This window comes from Crinia signifera, chromosome 6 (genome assembly GCF_055691185.1).
Source record: "Crinia signifera chromosome 6, ASM5569118v1, whole genome shotgun sequence".
NCBI classification, from domain to species: Eukaryota; Metazoa; Chordata; class Amphibia; order Anura; family Myobatrachidae; genus Crinia; species Crinia signifera.
In genome coordinates, this window is record NC_139222.1 from 209,910,639 (window position 1) to 209,931,539 (window position 20,901).

The 20,901-nt window shown below is 46.1% G+C and overlaps 1 protein-coding gene across 3 annotated transcripts in view; it reads left to right on the forward strand.

Moving 5' to 3' along the window:
• SDK2 (sidekick cell adhesion molecule 2) overlaps positions 1–20,901 on the forward strand; it is a 561,876-nt gene that overhangs the window by 442,504 nt on the left and 98,471 nt on the right. For all 3 annotated transcript variants that reach the window (XM_083148750.1, XM_083148751.1, XM_083148752.1), the window contains exons 15-16: positions 16,544–16,691; positions 18,828–18,968. In XM_083148750.1, coding sequence (XP_083004876.1) covers positions 16,544–16,691; positions 18,828–18,968 — 289 coding nt within the window. The remainder of the gene's footprint in view (positions 1–16,543; positions 16,692–18,827; positions 18,969–20,901) is intronic.

Genomic DNA, 20,901 nt, shown 5'->3' on the forward strand with positions numbered 1-20,901 from the left:
GGAAAACTGACTCATAATATGTGCAGAACTAAATGTTGCCGCACTTTAAAGTGTAATCTGGAGGGCAGCCACATAGGGGCTCTTTATCCTTCTCTAATTCAGATGTGGCTGTTCTTTGAAAATGATGTTGCTATCTTTTGCCAAATGCAATTGGGATGAACATGGACAGAAGATATACAAAAAGCAGTGGGGATTTCCAAGTCTCTGGCGCAAAGAGTTTGAATAAAGTGAGTCTAAAGTTCTGTTGTCTTCAGATGTGTTCCCACTTCCTCAAAATATTCTCAGATATGTGTGTATGGAAAAGAAGACAAAAAAAAGGATCAAAAGTTACATTCACTATATTCCAAAAAAGAATAATGTGTGGTAGATGGATGTAAATAGATGGGCGTACCCCCACTCACGGTAAGTAGCGAGGTGTACAGGCACGTAGCGGTTTCTTTTCTTTTCTTTCCCTCTTTTGTCTCTTTTTCGTATCTCTTCTTTTCTGTAATGGATTTTCTCTTTGGTGTTTCTCCGTGAAGAAAGTGAAAGTAAAAATTGTGGGTTAGCGATTCAATCTAACAGGTTTTTCTTTGAAGACACCCCGTGTGCATCAGATATGAAGAATAGTGATGATCAGTGGTGATCGTACCTTACTCACCCAAGGATAGAGCAAGATACATATATAAAGGTATCTTTTTAAATGTCGTTGTGTCAATCAATGAGAATAAAAATTTTGTGCGTACCGCACTTACGTGGAAAGATGCTGGGTATATACCCGTAGCGTGTTCTTTTCTTGTATAGGATTGTGTCTCACCCTGAGACCAAATTTTCCTCAAGTGAAGGTGTTGAAAAAAATAAAATATTTATATTAGTGAATACGTATTTGGTGTTTTGTACTTTTTGTATTACAGGTAAAGATAAGTCGTCTGTGCCTTTTAATAGTTAGAGGTGAAGATGAAGGTACTAGGGGCGTACCGTGACTCACACTTTGATGTGTGGGGAAACACCCATAAAGGTTTCTTTTACAGAGAGTGACTGCCTTCACCACGTGTTGTGCTCATAAATCTCAATATATACCCAAGCTCTTTTAGTCCAAGGGGTAGAGGTAAATGCGTACCAAAACTTACAGGACTGTAAGCTTTCACCGCCTATAACGGTTTCTTTAGATGATATTCTTTATAAGGAGCGATTGCCTCCACCAAGTGTTGTGCATATATAACCTTAAATGGTATATACCCAAATTAACTTCATAAGGTAGGGAGTATGCGTACCACAACTTACAGAGGTGTAAGCTTTCACCGCCTATAAAGGTTTCTTTGCTTTGAATAGTGGTCGGTTAGGGGTTGATGTCCTATTTTCTCCCAACAATGCAACAAGATAACGATATCCACAGGGCCTTATAGCAATATCCACAGGTAGACCAATCGTGTTGGAGCCAGAAAAAAATTTTTTCTCGTAAAAAATTTTTTTCTTTATTACACTTTAGAAAAAATCAATAAAATGTCCTCCATCCCAACAATGGCAGGATCATTACAATATCCACAGGAAAATCCACAAAAAATTTTACCATAAAAATCCCAAAAATTAAAAAAATAAAAATAAAAATACAAAAAGTTTAAAATACATACAATGTGTCCGGAAAAAGTCAAGGATGGCTGCTCACTCTCCACAGAATAGTCGACGCGTTTCGGTGTCTAGGAACACCTTTTTCAAGAGTCTTGAAAAAGGTGTTCCTAGACACCGAAACGCGTCGACTATTCTGTGGAGAGTGAGCAGCCATCCTTGACTTTTTCCGGACACATTGTATGTATTTTAAACTTTTTGTATTTTTATTTTTATTTTTTTAATTTTTGGGATTTTTATGGTAAAATTTTTTGTGGATTTTCCTGTGGATATTGTAATGATCCTGCCATTGTTGGGATGGAGGACATTTTATTGATTTTTTCTAAAGTGTAATAAAGAAAAAAATTTTTTACGAGAAAAAATTTTTTTCTGGCTCCAACACGATTGGTCTACCTGTGGATATTGCTATAAGGCCCTGTGGATATCGTTATCTTGTTGCATTGTTGGGAGAAAATAGGACATCAACCCCTAACCGACCACTATTCAAAGCAAAGAAACCTTTATAGGCGGTGAAAGCTTACACCTCTGTAAGTTGTGGTACGCATACTCCCTACCTTATGAAGTTAATTTGGGTATATACCATTTAAGGTTATATATGCACAACACTTGGTGGAGGCAATCGCTCCTTATAAAGAATATCATCTAAAGAAACCGTTATAGGCGGTGAAAGCTTACAGTCCTGTAAGTTTTGGTACGCATTTACCTCTACCCCTTGGACTAAAAGAGCTTGGGTATATATTGAGATTTATGAGCACAACACGTGGTGAAGGCAGTCACTCTCTGTAAAAGAAACCTTTATGGGTGTTTCCCCACACATCAAAGTGTGAGTCACGGTACGCCCCTAGTACCTTCATCTTCACCTCTAACTATTAAAAGGCACAGACGACTTATCTTTACCTGTAATACAAAAAGTACAAAACACCAAATACGTATTCACTAATATAAATATTTTATTTTTTTCAACACCTTCACTTGAGGAAAATTTGGTCTCAGGGTGAGACACAATCCTATACAAGAAAAGAACACGCTACGGGTATATACCCAGCATCTTTCCACGTAAGTGCGGTACGCACAAAATTTTTATTCTCATTGATTGACACGACGACATTTAAAAAGATACCTTTATATATGTATCTTGCTCTATCCTTGGGTGAGTAAGGTACGATCACCACTGATCATCACTATTCTTCATATCTGATGCACACGGGGTGTCTTCAAAGAAAAACCTGTTAGATTGAATCGCTAACCCACAATTTTTACTTTCACTTTCTTCACGGAGAAACACCAAAGAGAAAATCCATTACAGAAAAGAAGAGATACGAAAAAGAGACAAAAGAGGGAAAGAAAAGAAAAGAAACCGCTACGTGCCTGTACACCTCGCTACTTACCGTGAGTGGGGGTACGCCCATCTATTTACATCCATCTACCACACATTATTCTTTTTTGGAATATAGTGAATGTAACTTTTGATCCTTTTTTTTGTCTTCTTTTCCATACACACATATCTGAGAATATTTTGAGGAAGTGGGAACACATCTGAAGACAACAGAACTTTAGACTCACTTTATTCAAACTCTTTGCGCCAGAGACTTGGAAATCCCCACTGCTTTTTGTATATCTGATATCTGGAGGGTTATTCGGGTGATAACCAGGGTTGAGTACATCTCTTAGGCAGCAACGCGCCATTTCAGGTCATATCCTAAAAATTTGTTCTATGGACAGAAGATAACCTGAGCATAAATTTGCCCACCATTATCGCATTATTTCCATCCAACAGAATATAATTGCTGAAACATTGGTACCTTCATTACAAATCAGGTCATATCACAGAATCTGAGTGCCTCTGTAGATGCACAGACAGAGCTGCTCTCCTGGGATGCATAGTGCTCTCCAGCAGCAAGTTAGATCACTGCTTATTTATGCTCACCCATAAAACGCCATCTGTGTGACCAAGACACACCGGCATTTGGCAGACCACTCCCAATTACCACCCCCAAACGATGTCTTCCTATCACTCGCATTGCGACTCATCTCTCGATGCAATGGCAAACGCAATTCTCTTGATGCGCTTGCGCACTGCTGCTCAGATGCATGCGGAGTAAGAAAACATTGACTGATGTGCGCACAATAATTGATTTGCGTCCACACCTGAATGAGCCTCCATAGGAGCATCCCCACTGCGGTAGCCAATATTTCTGTAGCATAACCTTAAGAAAATATACTGTTATTAAAATATATACTTACAGTGTTAGTGTTCGGTTGTTGCATTGTAACTAATGCAATATTTGAAAAGTTAGAATTTTATATAAGAACTGTATTTTATTTAAGGATCTCAATAGAACTGGAACTTTGATGCTGCAAAAAACATCAGTAACCTTTTATAAAGTTGTCTCTGAATGCTGTATAACTGTGACCTTGTATTCGGTATCAAATAATGGTCCCTTTATTGCATTAAAATTTCTATAATTGTTTCATATATTCATAAATTCATGATTTTTTGGGGGGGTTTTGCAAATAATACAACAAGGTCATGAAGTGCGGCTGCTAAAAGCCACTGAAAGCACTTTAACAGTAAAAATAATTAAATACTAACACCCCTCCACCTGTTGCTTTAAAGCATATAAGTGTACTTTGAACATTCAGCTTCTTTGGAACAATACTTTGAATTTTTAAATGTAAGAAACGCCAACACATTATAGAGCCAAAAGGCAAATTAAATAAGCAAAGTCAGCTGGATAGATCTATCACAATGGGCCAATCAGAAACCAGCCAATGAGAAATTTGTAGGTAATGCTAATGATCATCATAATTACTGCAGTTTATTCACCAGATCTCGAGCACCTGCAAGAGGAAGAGGTATGACACTTGGCAGGTGTACAGTATATGTAAGCTCCACTGGGGCAGGGACTGATGTTAATGTTCAAATAGTCTCTGTAAAGCGCTGCGGAATATGTGTGCGCTATATAAGAAACTGTAAATAAATAAAATAAATTCCCTTGACTAAACCAACAGTGCCTTCGGCCTTAGCAGTCTTGCTGGATGAGTAGAAGGCACATTGCTTATTGGGTGTGTCAGGTGGCAGAGGACATCATACTAATAGCAAACCTCCATGAGCTCAATTCAACTATGTTGTATACTGTAAGTCCCTAAAAGGCAATCTGGATGGAAAGACTAGAGTTAATGGTGGTGGTTGACTCCATCCCACAGCACTGTGTAGAGAAACTGTATAAAATAGGTGACAGCAGCTTATTTAATGTTTACTACCTTAATGTAATATGTGTACGTACATAGCGTAACCACTCTTATGGAGCAATATTAGCCAAAATTCACTAATACTGTAAAGGTCTAGCGGGGGTGATATTAATCACTACTGTCATCCTGTGACCAGCAAACTATTCATCCATCAGGTGTCTCCAGATGAACCCTACTGTTATTGTGCCAATGCTCGGCCCATTACTCAACAGTCCTGATCCACTGTAAGCAGACTGTAAGTATTTGGCCATAGCAAGGAGCCATGACAACTACTATTATATATTATCTTCCTATAACCAGAGCTAAATACATGGTGCAGATGCACACTCCATATTATTAATCAATAATAGAGGCTCTTGGTATATTAATTGGCCAAGAAATATTTGCCCACCAACCAGCTTCACGGTGGCCTCATTTCTGGTGGGTCCCTAATACTAAGTTTGAATCTGGGGCGTGAAACCCCGAAAAGCCAGAGCTATTTTTCAGTAGGAACTCAGCTCCTGAACCTCTTATTAAAGATGACATCATCAGGAACTGGGTTCCTGGACGTGTTTTGGGCCAAAAATATACTTTCCATAAGATAATTTTTATTTTAAAGTCACCTGTGAGTGCCTTTGTTTCTAAATATAATATATACATCTCTCGCTCTCTATTTTTATTTCTCGCTCTCTATTTTTATTTATTTGATCCACCCCCAGACCTAGAGTTCCTGGACCTATTTTTTTCAGAAAAATAGTACTGCCTATAACAGATTTCCACACTGGTTCGCAGTTGGCTGGTTTGGCCAAGGGGTGTCACTATTAGCAGGGCCGGCGCCACCACTAGGCAAATCTAGGCATTTGCCTAGGGCGCCGGCCACTGGAGGGTTACTATGTAACCCACAACATAACACTTTATAGTCTCTCTGGTTTATCAGCAACGTCATCACTGATCGCTAATAGTCAGGGCCGGTGCAAGGCACCGGAGCGCCCCAGGCGGAGTCGGGGTGGGGGCGCCCCGGTGCCGGGGGGGGGGGGTAGGTACCTGTCCTGCGGCGCTGTGTATTTAAATCTGGCGGCGGAAGCCGGGCTATGCGGAAGCGCTTCTAGTGTGAAAACTCTGGCAGCACGGCGCACGCTGATCTCAGCCAATCAGCGTGCTGCCAGTGTTTTCACACTAGAAGCGCTTCCGCATAGCCCGGCGGATAGCGCTCGTGATTTCTAATGGACTGCAGGGACCCCCGCTGCCTCCCGCCGCCAGATTTAAATACACAGCGCCGCAGGACAGGTACCTCCCCCCCCCCCCGCGCACCGGGGCGCCCCCACCCCGACTCGCCTGGGGCGCTCCGGTGCCTTGCACCGGCCCTGACTATTAGCGATCAGTGATGACATTGCTGATAAACCAGAGAGACTATAAAGTGTTATGTTGTGGGTTACATAGTAAGCCCACCCCATCATAATAATGCTTTTATATACTGAACTTAACATAACAAGACATCCTTTGTTTAAACAGTTCTGCTACTGTAAAGGCATTTATCCATGTTTGATACATACTTGCCTACTTTTGAAAACCAGTTTCAGGGAGATTATAGATGGTGGCACAGAGCCCCATTGAGGGGCGTGTCATGCTCCACCCAAACGCTGTGTCTAGTTCCATATATGGAGAGATTGTGTAAAGAGAAGCGTGGGTGTGTACTGCTACATCTGAAAGAAATCTTTTAAAATTACTAAGATCCAAATGTAGATGAGCCCCAAAGCAGTTAGTAAGAGCTACGATACCTGATAAAGTGCTGGGAAATGGTGCTGATGATTCAATGGGGGGTATTCAATGCTGCGGCGAGCGGCCAGCGAGGGGGTTAAACAGCGAGGATTGCAGAAAACCAGCGATCCTCGCTGTTTAACCCCCGCGCCAGCCGCTCGCTCTATTCAACGTTCTGGGGAAATCCTCGCCGTCACAGGACGGCGAGAATTCCCCAAAACATTGAGACCCGCGGCTACTGCAGAAGTCTCGCTGCTTCTGGAGCTGCATACGCCGATTTCCCCTCGCTCAAAAAACAGAGCGAGGGGGAATTGGCGTATGCGGAGGGTGTGTTGAATACTGTCAGGGTGAGTGGTGACAGCGAGCAGGAAGCCCTGCTCGCTGTCACCACTCGCAAACAGCATTGAATACCTGCCATTGTAACTGTATCTGTCTCTCATTCCTTTTCTCCCCAAAAATGTAACAGACAGTACTTGTGGAGTATCACGGCTCCACGACCTGCATTGTATGCAGATCGTATGCTAAAAATCGCATCGCATTGCATGCGATGCGATGCGATCGCACCCGATTTTGCATTGAAATGGATCACAATGCATTGAAATGTGTATTCAACTTGTGAAATGCCCCCAAATGCCATTTTTCATAGTGCACCACCCCCACTATCAACGTCAACCCGAAGCGTGGCGAGCGCAGCGGGCCCACGAGGGGCGGCGGTACGCGTCCTACGACCTTTTCATACCTCCACTATCCACGTCGGCGTGGAGTTGAGAATAGAATAGTGTGGCGAGCGCAGCGAGCCACCGAGCCCGAAGCGTGGCGAGCGCACGCGGATACCTTCACAGCTATACGCGTCCCCTCGCGGGCTTCACAGGTATCCGCGTCCCCTCGCGGGGCTCGCTGCGCTCGCCACGCTTCGGGCTCGTTGGCTCGCTGCGCTCGCCACACTATTCTATTCTCAACTCCACGCCGACGTGGATAGTGGGGGTATGAAAAGGTCGTAGGACGCGTACCGCCACCCCTCGCGGGCTCGCTGCGCTCGCCACGCTTCGGGTTGACGTTGATAGTGGGGGTGGTGCACAATGAAAAATGGCATTTGGGGGCATTTCACTACTTTAATACACATTTCAATGCATTCTGATGCATTTCAGTGCAAAATCGGGTGCCATCGCATCGGATGCCCTCGTATGGCATCGGATGCGATCGCATACGATTTTTGAGTTAAAATGCTCAAAAATCGGTAAAACATCGTATCGCATCGTATGCCATCGTATGCCACTACATATGGCATACGATGCCATGCGATGGCATACGATTTTTGAGCAAAAATGTTCAAAAATCGGTAAAACATTGCATCGCATCGTATGCCATCGTATGCAACTACATATGGCATACGATGCCATACGATGGGAGCCGTGATACTCCACAAGTACCTAACAGTATAATGTGGGCTAGGTGAAATGAGGAGATTGGTAGACTAATGAGGGAGAAAGGGAGATTGCTGTTATTTCAGGGAGTCTCTTGAAATATATAAATGCTTAACCATTTGTTTATAACGTATAAATGATAGCACTCTCCATCCTCTAATTTTTAACGACATATCCTGGATCTCTTATATAAAACAGTAGGTGAGTAAACGCTCTGTAAATCAAGACACCATCTGAACAGCTGAGATTATTGTTGGCAATTCAGAAAGGGTCGGAGGTCATCTTCTTTTCTACCATCTACACATCCGCTACCTTTAATCATATTATTTGTGTTGCTACAAACTGCATCTTTAAAGCTGCCTTGCTCTCTTTATCCTATACCTGCTTTCTTTTCCCTGTAAATTGAATTTTTCCATTTTTATGGCACACCAACTTACTTGGTATGAAAGACACAGCTCCGTGTAACATTGTATTGTGCAGATAAGCACGTCCTGTAGATAGATGGCTTAGCATCAAGACACAGAGCGGAATAACAAACTAGATCATAACACTAACCCTTAAGCTGCCATAGTAATCTGTCCCGGCCCAGTTTGACAAACAAATCGATTTAATATATTACTATACAATGCCTGCGTTTTCTAAGACTCATTATAGTATGCTGGCGCTGCATTTTAGGTAATATTCTATGTTTCTAATGATAGTGTAAGTATGTAGTTAAAAAAAAAATGGTTTACAGATATGAAATAGGGACTATGCACTGCTCACAAGCGCAAGTGTGATTAACCCAAGTGCAACTCTATAAAGTAGCACATTCATTAGTTTGGTGGTTGCAGGTCTTCGAAATGATTAAGGGGACCCAAAGTATTCCAAAGGCAGTCAGAGCTTCTGTCAAGATCACTTCCAGGTGGCGGCGATAGGTTTAACCAAAGCCCTGTCTTATTTGCAGGCATCTCTGCCTTGCAAGTTTCATTCCATATTTATGAGGTGCCTTCAGAGAGATTTAGCATCTCTTTCGCCTGCCTGTGCATATCATATGCAGATCTTATATCCCATCTTACACCCCAAAGGACTGAACCCCTAGAGCAGACCCTTTTCTGATTACCATAGATGGTAGACCTCCTTTATCTTACTGCGTGCGGAAAAAAAAAAACACAACAAGTTGTTTTCCCTATGTCATTGGAATGCCCCTGCTAGACAAGATCACGATAATACCTCTAACAACTGTGGTGTTAATGTTGTCACTTGTATATGTATATTTCTCAGTAGGAGAATGGGAGAAGGGCAGAGCTAACGGCATTGGATGCTAAAAGAACAGCATTCCAGAGCTGACCAATGATAGGTTACTTATTACTATTGTACCTACGTAAGAAACCACAGGAGGAAAGACTCAAAGACCTTACCATGTATAGCTCAGAGGAGAGATGGGGAAAATAAAGCTTTGAAATGTATAAGAGGTTGAACAAAACCTCAAAATACTAATGTGTTTCAAGTAACATTGGATTATGCCCAAAGGTAAAGTATAGCAAAGACTGGAAAATCAATCACATTGGGCCAGATTCACTAAGCTTCAAAAGTGATAAAACAGAGAGTGATAAACAGGCAGCCAATCAGCTCCTGCCTGCCATGTCACAGACTGTGTTTGATAAACGTCAGGCAGGAGCTGATTGGTTGGTTGTTTTAGCACTCTCCATTTTATCACTTTTAAAGCTTAGTGCATCTGGCCCAATGTTTGTGGTATAGAACTAAACAATAAGGATAAAATATTATTAAACATAGTACGAGATCATCAGACCAATCAGATGTTTGCTTCTTTTTCCGGTACAAAGCTGTACCAGAAAAAATATTGGATATAGCGGCCAATTCAGCCCCTTTCCCGATGTTCGGGTTCTGCGCATGCCGTTCGCTCGAGGTGGGGGGGGCCATCATAAAACCGCTGGTCGTTCCTTTGGGAAATGCAGGTGTGGTGATGCCTGCGTGGGGCTGATGTCACATGACATCAGTGCCCACCGCAAATGCGACCATCTCTGGCCAAGATAAGTCAGCTCAGACTGACTTTAATCTACGAAAGGCAGAAATTGAATTAGATTGTGAGCGACCGTCGAATGATTTTTCAGCCTGGTGGCCGCATGTGATCTGCTATGTTCGCGAGGGTGACGGCAGCGCTTTCCTATTAGCTACGCTGCTAGTATATGCAGCCTAGTGAACAGGTCTGAATTAGGCCCATTGATCTGCAGGGCAGTGCTCACACATGTCCCCCAGTATGGGGGACGTGTATACTTTTTAAAGTATAAAAAACACTGCTGCAGCAGCGTATTACACTCACCCAGCAGTGCACTGTAGTCCCCTGATGTGGTGGAGGACGGGGGACAGATGCGAAGTAACCTGGGTTTTGGGGGCAGTGTACATACATGTGCAATCTGTGCTTCCCGACACTGTGCCACCAGCACAGGCCATAGCCTTAATGACGCCCTAGGCAAGATTTTGGCCACTAGTTCCCGCCTCTGACCATGCTCCCCTTTCCCAGCACCATCATCCCTCATCATAGCAGTCATTATTTTGGTGCTCCTACCCGCAATATTTTAAATAGAAACAGTGCACACATTTGGTGCGCAGCCCAAACAGGGGTGTGTTCTTGCTGGGAAGGGGCATGGCCACACAATAGTACCCCCAAGTCAAATTATGCCACACAGTAGTGCAACTTGATTCACATTATATCATGCAATGGTGTCCCTTATTCACGTTACATCACACAGTAGTACCACTTTACCTTATATACATTACTAGGTGATTCATCGCGCCCTACGGGCGCTCTTCACACCGGCGTAAGGGGCTACGCCCCTTAATTTGTGAACATTTGTATTGTGAGAAATATGGTTAGAATTGTATGAAAGATGCCCTGTATTGCAGCTTCTGGCAGTGGGTGAGGGTCCAGCGTGGCAGCACAGGAGTACCGGACGGTGGCCCTGAGTCAGTGTCTCCTCCTACTGGGTGGGAGTTAGGGTGCGTGAGAGCAGGAGGCTGGGATATGAGGCATGATAGGGGTATGTGGGCAACACAGCGTCAGCGATTACCCAGTGGTGGAAGTTACGGTTCAGGAGAGCAGGAAGCTGGGTAGTGATAGGGGTGTGTGGGCATACGGGGGACTAAAGAGGGTGGTGGACACTGTGTAGCTTCTGCCAGTGGGTGAGGGTCCAGCGTGGCAGCACAGAAATACAGGAGTCAGTGTCTCCTCTGACTGGGTGGGAGTTAGGGTGCATGAGAGCAGGAGGCTGGGCGGTAAAGCATGATAGGGGAATGTGGGCAACACAGGGTGAGCGGGTCTCCACTGGCGGAAGTTACGGGGCAGGAGAACAGGAGGCAGGGCAGTGTCCTCCCACATTGATGGCAAAAGTATTCAACATCGGCCATAAACCATCGATTATTTGAAAATCATTGATGGTCGATGGGCATCCCTAGAACTGGAGGAGGGTGGGGGACAGTATGCAGCTCCCGGCAGTGGGTGAGCGTCTCCTCCCACTGGGAGGGAGTGAGCGTGCATGAGAGCAGGAGGCTGTATAATAGTGGTATGTGGGCAAGACATTGATAAAAGTTGTGGCGCTGGTGCAGAGGGCAGTGGGGAAACCTGCAGTGCGGCAGCCAGGGCCGGATTTCCCACCTAGGGGCGGTACCTGCTTGTGGTGGTACAGGACCCCCCATTGTCACGGGGGTACGTGAAATGCGGGAGCGGGGACCGCGGTGGTCCGCTGGGGGGTGGAATTGCCGGAAGGGGGTCTGGGGGGTCTGCAAATTGCGGGAGGGGGGGTGGTGTGTGGGGATCCGCGGTTAGCGGGAGAGGGCGGGGGTCCGCAAATCGTGGGTGGGGGCGCGGGGGGGCTTGAATCGTGGGAAGGGGGGTTGTCGGGGTTAGTGAATTGCGGGAGGGGGGGTTGCGGAGGTCCGTGAATTGCGGGAGGGGCGCGTGGGGTGCCGTGAGTCAAGGGGTGGTGGTGCGGGGGTCCGTGAATCACGGGAGGGGTCATGAATCGCAGGAGGCGGGGGTCGTGGGGGGGCTGCGAATCGCAGGAGGGGGGGTGTGGGGGGTTGCCGTGAATTGCACGAGGGGGGCGTGAATCAAGGGAGGGTGGGCGCAGGGGGGTGGTGCGGGGGTCCGTGAATTGCGGGAGGAGGCATGAATCGTGGGAGGGGGGGTCGTGGGGGGTTCCGAATCGCAGGAAGGGGGGTATGGGGGGTGCCGTGAATTGCGTGAGGGGGGCATGAATCGCGGGAGGGGGGGTCCCCGAATGTGTGAATTACGGGGCGGTTGCAAATCGCGAGAGGTGCCGAGGGGGCCCGCAAATCGCGGGAGGGGGGCGCTACGGGGGGTTTCGTGAATCGCGGGAGGGGGGGTCGTGAGGGGTTGCGAATCGCAGGAAGGGGGGTGTGGGGGGTGCCGTGAATTGCGTGAGGGGGGCATGAATCGCGGGAGGTGGGGTCCCCGAATGTGTGAATTAGGGGGCGGTCGCAAATCGCGAGAAGTGCCGAGGGGGCCCGCAAATCGCGGGAGGGGGGCGCTACGGGGGGTTCCGTGAATCGCGGGAGGGGGCGGCGCGAATTGCGGGAGGGGGGTCGCAAATCATAGTAGGGGGGGGGGGTGCCGTGAATCGCGGGAGGGGGGGTCGCGGGGGGCCCTTTTAATGCCGGGAGGGGTGTCGCAGGGGTCCCGCGAATCGCGGGAGGGGAGGATGCAGGGGTCCTGCGAATCGCGGGAGGGGGCTCGCGGGAGGGAGGGGTCGCTGGGGTCCCGCTATTTGCGGGAGGGTCGCGGGGGTCCCGCGTTTCGCGGGAGGGGGTGGTCGCGGAGGTCCAGCGAATCGCGGGAGGGGGTGGTCGGGTCTGGGACGGATATTAGACAGCACTTACATCGACAGCCATTTCATCGACACCATTAGTTCGACAGCTCAATAGGTCGACATGGTTTTAGGTCGACATACCATTAGGTCGACATGTCATTATGTCGACAGCTCATTAGGTCGACATGTTTTTAGGTCGACAGCTCATTAGGTCGACATGTTTTTAGGTCGACACTGCCATTAGGTCGACAGAGTCTATGTCGACAGTCAAAAGGTCGACATGGGTTTTTTAACTGTTTTTTGGCCGAAATGTCGACACAGTCGACATGGACACAGTTTGAAGTGTACCGCAGCCGCTCGCTATGCTTCGGGCACGGTGCCTCGCTGCGCTCGGCACACTATTTTATTCTCCCACCACGCCCTAGTGGATAGTAGGGCATGAAATACCGCCTGTCGGCACATGTCGGCTCAATAAACAGTAAATAAAACCCATGTCGACCTTTTGACTGTCGACATAGACACTGTCGACCTAATGGCAGTGTCGACCTAAAAACATGTCGACCTAATGAGCTGTCGACCTAATGAGCTGTCGACCTAATGAGCTGTCGACATAATGACATGTCGACCTAATGGTATGTCGACCTAAAACCATGTCGACCTATTGAGGTGTCGAACTAATGGTGTCGATGTAATGGCTGTCGATGTAAGTGCTGTCTAACAATAGTCCGGATACCGGGGTGGTCGCGGGGGTCCCGCGAATCACGGGAGGGGGGTCGCGGGGGTCCCGCGAATCGCGGGGGTCCCGCGAATCGCGGGAGGGGGGGTTCGCGGGGGTCCCGCGAATCACGGGAGGGGGGGTCGCGGGGGTCCCGCGAATCGCGGGAGGGGGGGTGCGGGGTCCTGCGAATGGCGGGAGGGGGGGTCACGGGGGTTCCGCAAATCGCGGGAGGGGGGGGTCGTGGGGGTCCCGCGAATCGCGCGGGGGGGGTCGCTGGGGTCCCGCGATTCGCGGGAGGGGGGTCAGGGGGGGGTCCCGCAAATCGCGGGAGGGGGGGGGTTGCGGGGGGTCCCGCGAATCGCGGGAGGGGGGTCGCGGGGGTCCTGGCAGAGGGTAGGGATGTGCAGGAGTAATGGTGGATGGTGGCTGTGGAGTAATGGTGGATGGTGGGCGTGTACTGTAGCCCTTGCTGGGCGGGGGGAGGTGATGTCAAGGAGGTGGAACGTCAGACACATGAAAGTGAAACTGTTCTACACAGGAACGTTCTCCACAGGGGTTGAGTGACAGATCTGGCTAAATATATAAGAGATTTCTCACATTATTCACATTATACCCTTAGAAAAAAATCCTGAGAAAATATTGTATTTTAAGCACCTCCATGGTCACCCTACAACCCAGCACAAAGCAGTGTGTGCTGGGCAGAGGAGAAGAGCTGCAGCTGCTGTCACTTAAGGGGAGGGGGCCCGGGGCCCCCACTGGGCCTTTCCATCAGACTTTGGCCTGGGTAATTTTTACCCCCTACCCCTTTCTCTCGGCAACCCTGATAATACCACACAGTAATGCCTGTTATACATGACACACATTATTAATGTCCTTATAACCATAATGCCCCTTACACATTATGCCAACGTTTATTAATGCCCTTCATACACATAATGACACACATAATGCCCCTTACACATATGTTGCACATTATTAATGCCCTTATACACATGACACACATAATGCTCGTTACACATATGTTGCACATTATTAATGCCTTTATACACATGACACACATAATGCCTGTTACACATATGTCGCACATTATTAATGCATTTATACATGACACACATAATGCCCCTTACACATATGCCGAACACTATGCACTAACGCAGACAGCACTCGCACAGCCGCTAACACTGTGACCTCTGCCTCTCCTTGGATACAGATGTTTCCTTATACATCTTGCCTCAATAGGCCATGCAGCTCCTGGCCAGTTCTGCTAACTTTGGGTGCCTTTTTTGCTGAAAATTCATCTGATTTGCATTATGTGACCAGGACACACAGGAGCTTCCTATGATTAAAATGATATGCAGTATGCCTAGATTCTGTGTGCGACTGTGGCTGTACCTGCATACGTAATGCTATGTTACAGTGATTTCCATGAATACATTTTCATATGCAGATACAGCCTCACTCACACACAGAATATAGGCATGATGCATATCATTTTAATCAGCAGAAGCTGCTGATGCCCCTATGCATTCCAAATGCCCTAGGCAATTGCCTAGTTTGCCTATGCCTAAGGCCGGCTCTGTGTGCCACCCTGCCCTTTCACTGCTTTCATGGCGGGACATGGAGATCTGCGCCACCGATGGGAGCCTGGACAGGACTGTGTGAAGGCAGGTTCTGTACGGAGGCTGTGCTGAATATCTACGGGGGGGGGGGGGGGTATTATGTGTTGAGTATTGAAGGCTTTGCTTATAACTATGGGGGGGGGGCTGTGCTATCTATCTTTGATGGGCTGTGCTGATGTTATGGGGGAGCTGTGATGTCTATGGGGGCTGTGCTGTCTCTCTATGAAGGGCAATGCTTTATGGGGGGCTGTGATGTCTATGGGGGTTGTGCTGTCCCTTGATGAAGGGCTGTGCTTTATGGGGGCTGTGATGTCTATGGGGCTGTGCGGTCTCTCTATAAAGGGCTGTGCAAAATAGCTTTGTAGCATTCTTACTCTAATGTACACCATTGAAACATGAGGCATAATGTGAATTTTGGCTCATACTGTGTGGCATAATGTGAATTTATGCTTATTTGTGTGGCATAACGCACTCTAACGAGTCTAAATACCACAGTATAGCTTAGTGGCCCTTGGGCTTCATTTAATTTTTTTTATGTGGCCCACACTGTCTTAAAGGTTGAAGACCCATGCTTTAGATAATCTATAGTGTATGTAAATAATGTATGTAAATTACTCCAGGGCTTACTTGCCACCTCATAATTTCTTCTGTCTGGGAGAAGCCCAAAGAGGTGATGCAGCCGGTGAGTTTTGTACAGCCGGTGCACTGCATTATTAAGCACCACCTACTAAGTGGTAAAATACAGTTATTTGCAGCTCTGTATAGAAGGGGTGCATTTTCCATAATTTCCATGCCCCTCTACACTGACTAGTGAATACTGTATTATTTTTGCATCTTGGCCACTTCACTAGGAAGCAAGTGGCATACAGGGGATAAGCCTGCTCCTCCGGGAATGCAGAGGACTACCTGCGGCCCAAGTGGTTGGTGGGGGTGGCCGAAAGCACAGTGGCATGGCATATTTCATGGAGACAGCACTCCTCGAGGATGTGCCCAATGCTGCAGTTCATCATATCCACAAATTAGCAGCATCATAGAAATAAAATGTCCATGTCTTTTGACTGGCACTTACTTATTACATCTAATGTACCAGCAACGGTATTAGAGGAGATGTTGGACAGGAAAATAAAATGTTGGGTACATACAGTACACATACAGTATATAATATCTACTATATACTCTAGAGCATTAAACATTCTGGTGTAGCACCAAGCAGATAGTGGGTGCTGTAATTGGAGGCAGTTAAATGTAGAAATATCACCCACGTCGCACCAATGGCTGTCCTATGTACCTAAGCTGTAATATATTTGCTGAAAATATAGATAAGAAACAGATTAGTGATTTTTTGCTTTATTTTCACAGGTGCCTCATGGACCATTTTATTTGCTAACATGGATCCAGACTACACCTCAGTAGTTGTGAGGAATCTCATTCCAGCACGTTCCTACCAATTCCGACTTTGTGCCGTAAATGACGTTGGCAAAGGGCAATACAGCAAGGACACCCAACGGTAGGAATTCAAAATGCAGTATAAAAGGATAAGCATTGCAAACGCTGCTGAGTCTTCCCGGGAAATGTGCCTGCTTCTGTTCCTTAAAACTTCCTAGGGTGGTAGACACCTGAAAGACATGAAAGCCGTGTGGTGCATCTGTTGCTTCTGATATTGTTCTTGTTTTGCTTTTGTTATTTACATGTGCATCCAGGGACCCAATTACACAGGGAGATACTTTATTACGCCTAGTAAGCTGCCGCAGCTACATGTGTTAAGCAGAATTTGTAAAATATCCCTGCTTTCTGATGGATGTTGGAACTTTGAAGTTGGGTTACCTCCCCGATAGTGGAGACGTTATTTTATTTTCCTGCCTGTATAAGTAAAGGATTCAGTAACTGTGAAGCTTTCCCTCTGTGGATTATCTTGGATTTTTGTGCAGCTGTACTGAATTCCTGAGCCTGTGATTCAGAGAGCCAAGAGATGCATATATTACAGCACTGAACACATCTTATGTGTCTCAGTACTGCCAACCTCTAACCCTTTCTCTGCCAGGGGGCTGTGGCTGACATTGCTTTTATCATGATGGTATATATGCCTATGTATAATGCTGCTCATTTGTCCAGAAAAAAACTGAAAGCTGATTAAGCAAGGAGGTGGCATAAACCAGCAAAGGGTTCTGGGATGTGCACTTTAGCTGGCAGTGTGAGGATATGTAAATGATCTATAAAGATAGCCAATAGGGGTATTGGGGGAGGAGTAGGAAGTCTAGGAGTGATCATGTGGCAGGGTGATCTGCCTCTTTTTTGGACATTCCCCACCCTATTTCCTTTTTCCTTCCGGCGGCGGAAAAGGAGGTCAGTCTTGAGTACATGTGTTAGTATGTAGATAGTGGGTGTGCTCTCCCAACATTGATTGTCATTAGTCCATGCTCCTGCAAAGGAGATGGCCACACTATCTGCACGGGTGGGTTGTGCTGGGAGCGTGATCACCAGCGGTGTGTGCATTGTATGGTGATGTTATCCCCCCACTTTTCTTCCTTGACCGTTCTTTGGTGCCGCCACCATTTTATAGTTAATAGTAAGTTGTCAAAATAAATTTGACATTCTAGTTTTGAAACGCAGTAAGTATTATTACTAATGTGTCTTATCATAACTGAGATCTGTAGTGCGTATGCATTAGAAACATCAGATAGGTTCAGTCTGGTACAGCAATTCCCAAACTTTTTTGGAATCACGGCGCTCTAGAGCATCAAAATGTTTTCAAGGCACCCCTAAAGGTTTCTTATTGAGAAATTCTGGAAAAAATAAATAAAATTAGTTACATTGTGTTTATATATTACAGTTATGTGGTGAGGGACAGGATTTGCTTCTGTTTGTCCACATATATTATGATTGGCAGCCACCAGCACTGGTTTTCCTGTTACATTGCCCATAAATATTATGAACCAAGGCACCCTTTCAAGTGTCACGAGGCACCCAGTTTGGGAATCACTGGTCTAGTAGTATTAAAAAAAAGAATTATATCCCCTGCCGCAAATACATACATACATACATACATACATACATACATACAAGATTTTTGAGCAGGTTTATACAAGCTGTATATGTATAAATTCATGATGCCTTGCTAGTGTAGAAGATGCATTTTTAATTTGAAGAATACAAAGACACTTGTTTAAGGCCTGGAAATGACAACAAGGTATGGAAGTATTTGCACTTTTGCAGGCTTGTGTGTATATAATAATGCTGTTCAGTTAGGCAATGTAGTTGCACATGGATTGTCTATAGGAGCAGGCAGCGCTGCTTGCTAAACAATCTGTGTTCTCTGTCAATGCCTGTCTTGATCTCCCAACACTTCCTCTAGTGGCGAGGAATAGCATCGCTTATCACAGAGGTGGATCTCTGCTGAAATGAGCTCAGCCCTCGCTGCTGCTTTAGCTCGGTCAAGTTTGATAAATATCCCCAGTAAACTTTTCATTATCATAATGTACAGTTTCACTTTGTATTGTGTTCTTTGTCATAATATCTGCAAGATAAGTGTGTGATGGAATTGCTGTACAATGCTGCTCAGCCTATTTCGCTGTATTCTCCCATCTCTGCAATAATCCTATTATGAGCTCAGGCTAGGTTATCATCTAAGCAACTTTTCTTTCAGAGTAACGCTTCCTGAAGAACCACCCAGCGCCCCACCACAAAATGTCATAGCCAGCGGACGAACAAACCAGTCTATCATGATCCACTGGCAGGCTCCCCCTGAGAATCGCCAGAATGGCATACTGAAGGGATATGTCATTAGGTAGGTGACAATCATTAAGCAGTGATTGGACTATTTGTCTACAAAAACTATAAGGAAGGAAGTAGGTGTCTATTTGAACCATTGTGTCTCCATATGTACACTATGTATGTGGCATCACTCAGCACCGGTATCTTGTATTAGGTTGACATCCACTGTTTAAAACATGAAGCATGTACTGTAATTGGCCCACTTAATCCACCATACACCAGTTGTGTATATCAGAGGCGGAACTACCATTGGTGCAGCAGGTGTATTGCACCGGGGCCCCTGAAGACTAAGGGGCCCACTTCTGCCACCCACTGCTGTGTGGCATATTGTGAAATTGGGTTGGACTGAAATAGGAGGGCCCAAAAATGTAGTTTTGCACCTGGGCCAACCACTCGTAAGTTCCGACACTGGTGTATATATAATGGGTTCACAGAAGTATACCCATTGCATTTACACACTTGGTGACTGCCATACAGCTGCACTTGGTGCCATGTTCCTGAGGATACAGTAGTTTAAGGAACATGGTGCATGAGCAGAAGACACTGATATATGATGCATGTGCACCAGCAACATTTTATAAGTGGTTGGGGCCAATAGAAATGCGCATATGGGAACCTTTTTTTTTATAAAACACCCCTGCCATGGTTGCACACATGAAGTAATAAACAGAAGCGGAACACTGGTGAGGAGATATTTATAGGGAAAACAGCTCCCGGTGCGCTAGCCCCGCCCGTCTGCCAGAATGGAATGCACACGCGTCCTTGCCCGCCCCCAAGCACTCGCTATGTAAATAGATATGGCGCACTGGTGGGCTGACTGAGAGCGTCTCCATCTGTATATGTATGGAATATGAGGCCTAATTCAGACCTGATGTAACATGTGCAGCGAGAGTTAGGTTTGAGTGGGGTTTGTTCAAACTGAAATATTAATTGCAGTATAAAAATAATACAGCCAGTATTTACCCTGCACAGAAACTAAATAACTCACCCAAAACTAACTCTCTCTGCACACATTACATCTGCCCCACCTGCAGTGCACATGGTTCTGTCCATTTTTTAACAAAGGGGGTGATTCTAGTTCAATCGCTCCCCTGCGATTTATGCTCATGTGCAGCCTCTGGTGGGCACAGTGAGGGCAGGGGGTGTGGGCCATCCTCAAGCCACTGGGACTGCCCAGCATTTCATGGGTGTTCCCATGAAATGCTGGGCATTCCCATGGAGATTCGCCTGTGACACGGGTGTGGGAGGGTGGGCATATAACGTCAGCGGATGTCAGCTGCCCGCCCACTTCCGCACAGGGTGACCGCAGATATAAGACACCAGGGAAGTGTCTTGGATCTGCGAGCGCTTGGAAAATCATTTGATGGTCGTCAATGATTTTATAAAAAACATCCATTCGCATGCGTGCGGGAAAAATTGGTGTGCAGGGGGGGGGAGCGTTTGTGTGGGTGCTGGGCAGCGTTTACAGGACCTGCAAAGCTGAGAATTTTGCAGCTTTGTGGGTCAACCAGAATAAGGCCCAAAATGTGCCCTGCAATTAGGCCCATGTAATAAGTTATTTAATATTCAATATTTCAAAATCTCTCCACAGATAGTTAGCATTGACCATGCTGGGTGCTATTGTACCCACGGACACTAAATAAAATACTCCCAATACTTTTACCTTTTTAAATGAAATTGTATTACCCTCACAGGTCATCCATTTTACATTAGCTGGGTGTGAGGAAAATATATATCAGGTAGGGTCACAAGCCAGCGCTAATGCAAGAAAACAGTAAACATGGAGCGTTTTAAAACGAGACCTGTGGGTGAAGAGTTTGAGCGGGTACTGAGGTCGGGCGTGAGGATTAGAGAGAGATGGAATCTCGCCAAAGGGGGAAGAGGTCTTATGAGACTGGCTTAGTGAGGTCAGTGAGAGGTTGAGATAGAATGAACATGAGGAGTGG